Source organism: Dermacentor variabilis, unplaced genomic scaffold (genome assembly GCF_050947875.1).
Source record: "Dermacentor variabilis isolate Ectoservices unplaced genomic scaffold, ASM5094787v1 scaffold_12, whole genome shotgun sequence".
NCBI classification, from domain to species: domain Eukaryota; kingdom Metazoa; phylum Arthropoda; class Arachnida; order Ixodida; family Ixodidae; genus Dermacentor; species Dermacentor variabilis.
In genome coordinates this window covers 60,981,591-60,990,147 of record NW_027460280.1, presented here as the reverse complement: position 1 = coordinate 60,990,147, position 8,557 = coordinate 60,981,591, and the positions used below count along the sequence as shown (strand labels likewise).

The 8,557-nt window shown below is 44.9% G+C and overlaps 1 protein-coding gene across 4 annotated transcripts in view; it reads left to right on the top strand.

Annotated features, from left to right (window-relative positions):
• Positions 1 to 227: 227 nt before the first annotated feature.
• The window catches only part of LOC142566143 (uncharacterized), a 58,262-nt gene continuing 49,932 nt past the window's right edge, over positions 228 to 8,557 (top strand). For all 4 annotated transcript variants that reach the window (XM_075676967.1, XM_075676965.1, XM_075676964.1 and 1 more), the window contains exons 1-3: positions 228 to 316; positions 2,156 to 2,366; positions 4,181 to 4,273. In XM_075676967.1, the coding sequence (XP_075533082.1) occupies positions 2,166 to 2,366; positions 4,181 to 4,273 (294 nt within the window). In that variant the 5' untranslated portion in view covers positions 228 to 316; positions 2,156 to 2,165. The remainder of the gene's footprint in view (positions 317 to 2,155; positions 2,367 to 4,180; positions 4,274 to 8,557) is intronic.

Below are 8,557 nucleotides of genomic sequence, written 5' to 3'. Positions count from 1 at the left end.
AGTTTCTATACGTTGCACTGTGTCTACATATTGGTTCCTTGCTTCTGCCCATTTATGCTATATTCCGCAAGCATACAATATCACGGAACCGCCCTACGTTGTTATTGCTATGCCTGCAGCGCGAGACATTGCAGCGCAGCCGCACCACTATACGGAACCGCCGAAGCTCCTCGCTATCTTCGAGCGTCTGCGCCGCGAGCTATCTTTGTCGTTGCCTATAGCAACCGCGATAAGGCACTGAATCATTTCTGTCAGTTCCGCCGCACCGAGCAACGCCTGCGAACAGACCACAGCTGCAGCAAGCATCCGTTCGACGGTGAGTGGATTCTTCTAGAAATATTTTTCCAACTTGAGTTTGTAGTAGAACGTTTCGCTAGGCAGTTTTTTTTTTGTCGTTCTTAAGCCACCGTTCTGGGCCGTATAGGCAGTATGACGCTTTCTCACCATGAAAGGCGGCATAGTTCCAGAATGCACATGTACTGGATTCAACGATCAGGCACAGGTTGTGTACACTGCTCGTTGGTTGTGTACACTGCTCCTTCTTGTGCCTCAGCGTTGAATCTGCTCTCTTTGTATCTTATACTTCAGCGCTGAATTCACTATGCATTATTAAATAGAGCGCTTACGAGCAATATTTGTTAATCTTGGCATAGTTCCGTTTTACATGCAGTCTCATATTGTGCCGATGTCTAACTGAGCCGAAAGACAAGAGTAGTATGCGTAATATTACCTGTTTAACAGCAACGCATTGCGAAAGGCAACGTGGCAGTATGACGCCCTAAGAAATGCGGAAACGCGCACAAGGCAAAGATAATTGCGAACAGATGCATATTTAAGCAATTAGGAAGCTGAAGCTGCACGTTTGATTCAGACTTGTTGACAGACGGCTCAAGGCAAAGAAAAAAAGAACCTGAGAAATAAGTGCCGCGTAGTATGTGCATTCTTTTTTTTTTCGTTTTGACGTATGCGACATAGCAAGTGACCGCTTTTGCACACGACTCGAATGGAGTGATAGCTGCTGTAGATAAAGAGGCCATGCGCCCTTTGCTTCTTGCAAGCAATAAGGAAAAACAGTGCAATCACTGCTGTACTTTTAATGGCGAGTTTGTTGTAGGCCTTCTTGTGTTTAGCATTTCTTTAAACGCGCAGACAGCTGAACACGATTTTACTTTCAAAGACGTCACATTTCCGCTTTCCCGGCACTTTAGAGGTCTCAAGGGCAAGGCGATGCATTCGGGTAGCAGTTTACACTGAAATTATAGGTAAGGTCCCTCGTTATTTCTTGCTAATGCTTTGAACAAGTTCAGTTGTATTTCCATTTCCCAAGGAAGTAGTTCAGCCCCAATTTTGACATGTCAAACAAGTTGTTGGAGGATTGGTATTAAAATATATATATATCTAAAACTTCTGCGATGTTTCCCATTTTGTTATAACCACGGTTACAGATGCTGCTCTTTATTTCCATACGTGGTAAAGCAATACGATATTGTAGCAAAGATATTTCCCGAAACGGACACGTCACGTGTTTTCGCGGTATCTCTCTCCGGTGAATATTGCGGTGAAGGGTTCACATAGCATGCGCCGGTAGTTCAAATGCTTGTGAATAAGCTCCTAATGGTCCCTGCTCGTGCGACATGTATACAGTGCTTGAGAATACATCTTAACTGTTACATATACATATAACTGAACACATCTTAACAGACGATAAATTCGGTCGCTGAAGTGACATTCACGAGCTCTGCTTGCCAAGTTCTTCTGCAACCTTGCTTTTGTGTTCGGTATAATTGCTTGTTGCACCTGCTTTTGAATACTTACAACAGGTATAATTAAGGGAACTGAGTAATACTTGTTGGGGGGCTAGTTGGTGCATGTTTCCAGAAGAGGGTTGTAGCGCCGAAAAACAGAACACACAGCAAGCGCCTGTCCTGTCTCGCTTGCTGTGTGTTGTTTTTCGGAGCTACAACCCTCTTGAGGAATAATTAAGGGAACTAATACAACTCTTGGCTCTAGTGCAGTTCTTAGTCTTTAACTTTTTTTTTTATTTGCGCGTGTGCTTATGCTTCACAAAATAATGAAACCACGAAATTAAAGAAAATTGAAGGGCAGCGAAATAAGTGTTTTATAGCGCGTTCGTTGACTTTTTTTTTTTTATTAGAGAAGCCACCATGGCGGATTGTCAGAAGCCGGGCTGCCAAGGCAAGCTGCAACCGAAAGGCGTGATGGCATTTTGTCCAAGCTGCCGCTCAGTCAACTGCTTGCAATGCAACGCCATCCACGAGGGAATGGGGTGCAAGGCGTACATGAGGAGCATCTCTGCCGACGTCTCACCAGTTCAAACGTCGGCCAGTCGAGGGGCCCAGAAATTGGTTGGTTGGTTTAGCTGGCGTGATATCTTACGCGGAACTTTACGACATGCACTGTACAACGGCGGAATGCGAACGTTGATCGCAATATGGCGAGGTACTCGGCGTTCGCATCGTCATTAGCTGCTGCGGTGCAAAGCTGGAGGCTTCCATCTTTGCTCTCGCAACTCAGTTCCTTAACAAACAGCGCGCGTGCCCGCTTCGAAAACCGGTCGGTGGCTCCACTCATATTGAGTTGTTGCCAGTTCTATAGTAATTCTGGTAAAAAAAAAATACGCATGTTGCCCAAACGACAGCTAAAAATTGCTACTATCCTCAGCTGCACCTGTGCTCCGTAGTTTTTCGGTGATAACTCGATGGACAGTTCAATTGGGCGTTAAGTTATCAATAAGCTTTCATAGACACACTTGCGCGCGGGAACGAAATCATGCCGTCGTATTGCAACTAACGATTTCAAGAAATTCTGCCGCAGTACAAAATCTTTAAAAATGGCGTTGTGCTCAGAGGCGTAACGATGGAAAAAAGAAGGAACAAATATTTGACGAACGTGTTTTTTATTAATCTAAGTTAAGCTTGTGAATTCGAGGAACAAAATCAAACTCCTGGTTTCCCCCGCAACTCATTCTTAAAGAAGAGTTCGACCTTTGGCTTGGCTTCGTTGAGAGTTAAGGCAAGAGGCTCGTATCTTAGAACGCGAGGTCATTTACCACGAAGAGCAACGCAACCTCTTTTCCGAGAATTCACCTTAAATTGTTTGTAAGGTGAAAAGCACAAATTAGAGCGGTTTGATCGCTGCTTCGAAAATCTAGTCACTCTTGTTCGCTTGGGTAAGTCGGTCTAGGAGCGGCCCGAGGCTATACTGCGTGCGGTGTGACCATGCATGACGCGCGCTGCAAGAAGTTCTAGATAGGCAGGGCACCTGTCTTTCTTTCGGGGAGAGTTGATTCCTCTTTCCGAGTCATGCCGCTGTCGCGCGTTAACAGCGTGAACTATCCAGTTTCTTTCAAACGATGCAGTTCTCAGTCAAATATGGACACTAAAAGCACACTCCCCTTTCTTTCACCTATCGCCAGCAGACCAAGAAGCGCTAACAAGAGCTGATGCTAAGGCCCGATACGTTCGCTAAAATATTACGGCGACAGGTTAGAAAATTAATCCTGACGCGAAAGCGCTGTTCAGCGTCGCGACGTAAGGAGAGAATATGGAAGTTGCGCGGTGCCCGAGAAGTAGGCCGATGATTCTGCAGGTGCGCATATCCTTGACGTGTTCAACCCCAGGCTGAGACTGCCGGTGAATGTTACAACAGCTGGAGTCATCTCGCGCGAACCCCTCTCGACTAACTATTTAAAACTACCGTTAAATAAGCGGCAAAAAGTCGTTGGCTAAATGACCTAGCTAGCATTCAGCAGCCGTGTGGAGGCTTATCTTCATTTGCTTTAGGAGGTCCTTAATACAGCATGGGAGTGCTGTGCAGACTTGATCTCTCAGCACTAATATCCAACACCTATCAGGGGCTCTGGTAGTGCATTTGGAGTGCGGGATCAGGAGCCAGAGCTAATTTCACCTATACAAACGTTTTTTTTTTGTCACATTGAAAGCATGGCTCAGTTGGTTGTAGTAAAGCGGGAGTCGGTCCTGAGGGCCTGCCGGCGGAGTGGGGTAGCAGTGCCCTCTTGCAATGGAACCTGTGCAGGCGCCCTCCCACATGTGCTCTCCCCTGGTTCCGGAGCCCATGACACCTACTGAATGTGGTGACAAAACAGTGCGGAACATGTTATGCTTAGGTTTTGTGCATAATTGTGCTTGCTTTGTCACAGCACACCCCACACTACGCCACACCACGTCCATCAACTCCTGCGGCGACCCCAGGACCATCGCAGAAGAAAGCGGCGACACCTATGGCAGAGCCTGTAAGTTTTACCACCGGCATTGAGTCTCCATAACTATAGTGACTCGCAAACATCAAGCGTAATTGAAATAAAACCTATTTCGCCTCAAAATACTTAGGCTGCCTGACCCATATGTCCTTTCTTCAGTTTTTATAATTTGTTACTTCCTGCATTATATTGTCATGTGGTGGTGACGGTTAAGAATACAGTAGCAAAACTGAATGGCGAAGCGCTCTTTATTGGGTGAACCTGTGCCCAGAAAAATAGGCTGCACTTGCAGCACAACGATAGCGGCGAACACAGCCGGCGATGGTCGAAAATCTGATCTGCCGGTCAAGCGCGTCGGCTTATATACGCGAGTCATCTAAGGTTCCAGCAGGTTCCAGAGTAATCGCTGGGACCCGCGTGCCTTCAGTAAAGTTCTACACCGTTTGCGACGCGTATACATTGAAGTCAGATTACACAAGGTTCGGTGACAACAGACAGCGGATAGAATTAAAGTTTTAGAAAAAGCTCATAAAGGGACTTTAGTTAGAACCATCAATAACATTCCAGAATCTCTCCAACATGCAGGCGTGTGCTGCGCTGTGCGATAACATTTGTTAGTATATAAAACGAGCTCATCTTGGTGGTTTCGCGACTCGACCACCGTCTTTAAGCAGTACTGAAACAAATTTGCTATCCCGCTTTTTTTTTTTTTTTTGCTTTATCAGATAGCTGTCGAACCCGTAACTACAGCGTCGTGCAAGAATTAATTGAATGTGCCAAAAATCGCCAATCGCACCCTCCCTTTAATATGACTGTTTAAAAAGAAAATTACCATTCCACTCTGTGAAGATGGAATGGCAGTGAAAGCTGACGACAGTCAAAGCTCAGTTAAACTGCGTGATCCCCCATCCCCCAATTGTCCCGACCTATACACAGATCACTTGCAAACAACTCCTGCGCCAGGAAATTTGGCGCGCTTTTTGAATTCGCCGCAATGAAATATAGGTCGCTATAGGAATATAGGCGTCATACTGCAATTACGGAGTCGGCGGATGTCTGAGAAAGAAAAGCGACACGAATATTTCATCAGTGCTCCTTTAAAGTATATAGCACACTTTCGCCCTTAGTGATGAGTTTTTCCATTAACTGCTGCTTGTCGCCATCTATCAAAGGAGTCTGTTCTCGGGTGACTTCGTATCGACTGTTGATTACATGCCATTTATGACAGTCTGAATTGATTTCTTACACTGTAAACCGTCTATAAGGTATACTCGCGAGCTGTCTGTGACAATGTAAAGAAAACTGCGGAGACAAAGCGCGCACAAGGAAGATCGTTTCTTAAAGTCCCACATTATCATTCGCGCTATCGCTTTAAGCTGGAGAAAAGAAAACAAACACCTTAGTCGCAAGACAAAATAAACCACTGAGTGATATATTTGACTTATTTTTCTTGTTTATCCCTTAAAGGCTGGGGCAAATGTGAACCCGTCGCACGTAGATATACGCTGATTCATTATCTGTTCCAACAAACCAAAAGTGCTGTTGAACCCGACCGGAATACTTCACGCAGTCACACATCCCTGTAGATTGTCCGCAAGTATACCTGCTATTTTTACTTGTACATTTACTTCATTTTTCGACACAGTAGTGCCTTTTGTGATGCCATTTTCTTTTGTTGTCCCGACCTGTAGTTTAGTTGCGTATAACTTAAAGAGAAGCGCGAAATTTTTATTCACCGTATTTATTATATACTGGATTTTTAGAGCAGTTGAATAAATAGTTAACGCTGACGTACGGGAATGAGAAAAAATGTCAAAATTACATCATCATCATCATCCGCCTGGCTACGCCCACTGCAGGGCAAAGGCCTCTCCCATACTTCTCCAACTTCCCCGGTCATGTACTAATTGTGGCCATGTTGTCCCTGCAAACTTCGTAATATCATCCGTCCACCTAACTTTCTGCCGACCCCTGCTACGCTTCCATTCTCTTGGAATCCAGTCCGTAACCCTTAATGACCACCGGTTATCTTCCCTCCTCATTACATGCCCTGCCCATGCCCATTTCTTTTTCATGATTTCAACTAAGATGTCATTAACTCACGTTTATTCCCTCACCCAATCTATCTTCTTATCCCCTTAACGTTACACCCATCATTCTTCTTTCCATAGCTCGTTGCATCGTCCTCAATTTAAGTAGAACCCTTTTCGTAAGCTTCCAGGTTTCTGCCCCGTAGGTGACAACATGGTAAAACACAGCTGTTATACACTTTTCTCATGAGGGATAATGGCAACCTGCTGTTCAAGATCTGAGAATGCCTGCAAAACGCGCCCCAGCCCATTCTTATTCTTCTGATTATTTCAGTCCCATGATCCGGATCCGCGGTCACTACCTGCCCTAAGATGATGTATTTCCTCACCACTTCCAATGCCTCGCTAAGTTTACGATAAGTATACTTATCGTATACTGCTGTTCTCTTCCGAGACTGTTAAACATTAGTTTTCCGCAGATTAATTTTTAGACCCACCCTTCTGCTTTGCCTGTTCAGGTCAGTGAACATGCTTTGCAATTGGTCCCCTGAGTTACTAAGCAAGGCAATATCATCAGCGAATCGCAAGTTGCTAAGGTATTCTCCATTAACTCTTATCCCCAATTCTTCCCAATCCAGGTCTCTGAATACCTCCTGTAAACACGCTGTGAATAGCATTGGAGAGATCGTAACTCCCTGCCTGACGCCTTTCTTTATTGGGATTTTGTTGCTTTCTTTATGGAGGACTACGGTGGCTGTGGAGCCGCTATATATATCTTTCAGTATTTTTAGATACGGCTCGTCTACACCCTGATACCGCAATGCCTACAAGACTGCTGAGGTTTCGACAGAACCAAACGCTTTCTCGAAATCAATGAAATCTATATACAAGGGGTGGTTATATTCCGTACATACATTTCTCTATCACCTGATTGACAGTGTGAATATGGCCTATTGTTGAGTAGCCTTTACAAAATTCTGCCTGTCTCTTTGGTTGACAGAAGTCTAAGGTGTTCCTGATTCTATTTGCGATTACCTTAGTAAATACTTTGTAAGCAACGGACAGTAAGCAGATCGGTCTATAATTTTCCAAGTCGTTGGCGTCCCCTTTCTTATGGATTAAGATTATGTTGGCGTTCTTCCAAGATTCTGGTACTCTCGAGGTCATGAGGCAATGCGTTTACAGGGTGGCCAGTTTTTCTAGAACAATCTGCCCACCATCCTTTAACAAATCTGCTGTAACCTGATCCTCCCTAGCTGCCTTCCCCCTTTGCATAGCTCCCAAGGCTTTCTTTACTTCCGGCGTTACTTGTGGGATGTCAAATTCATCTAGACTATTCCCTCTTCCATTATCTTCATGGGTGCCACTGGTACTGTATAAATCTCTCTAGAACTCCTCAGCCACTTGAACTATCTCATCCATATTGGTAATGATATATCCGGCTTTGACTCTTAACGCATACATGCGATTCTTGCCTATTCCTAGTTTCTTCTTCACTGCTTTTAGGGTTGCTCCGTTCCTAAGAGCATGTTCAATTCTATCCATATTATACTTCCTTATGTCGGCTATCTTACGCTTGTTCATTAACTTGGAAGGTTTTGCCAGTTCTATTCTAGCTGTAGGGTTAGAGGCTTCCATACATTGGCGTTTCTTAATCAGATCTTACCTCTCCTGCGATAGCTCACCGGTGTCCTGTCTAACGGCGTTACCACCGACTTCTATTGCGCACTCCTTAATGATGCCCATAAGATTGTCGTTCATTGCTTCAACACTAAGGTCCTCTTCCTGAGTTAAAGCCGAATACCTGTTCTGTAGCTTGATCTGGAATTCCTCTATTTTCCCTTTTACCGCTAACTCATTGATCGGCTTGATAAGTGCCAGTTTCTTCCGTTCCCTCCTCAAGTCTAGGCTAACTCGAGATCTTACAATCCTATGGTCACTGCAGCGCACCTTGCCGAGCACGTCCACATCTTGTATGATGCCAGGGTTAGCGCAGAGTATAAAGTCTATTTCATTTCTAGTCTCGCCGTTCGGGCTCCTCCACGTCCACTTTCGGTTATCCCGATTGCGGAACAAGGTATTCATTATCCGCAAATTATTCCGTTCTGCAAACTCTACTAATAACTCTCCCCTGCTATTCCTATAACCTATGCCATATTCCCCCACTGACTTGTCTCCAGCCAGCTTCTTGGCTACCCTGGCATTGAAGTTGCCCATCAGTATAGTGTGTTTTGTTTTGATTTTACCCATCGCCAATTCCTCGTCTTCATAGAAGCTTTCGACTTCC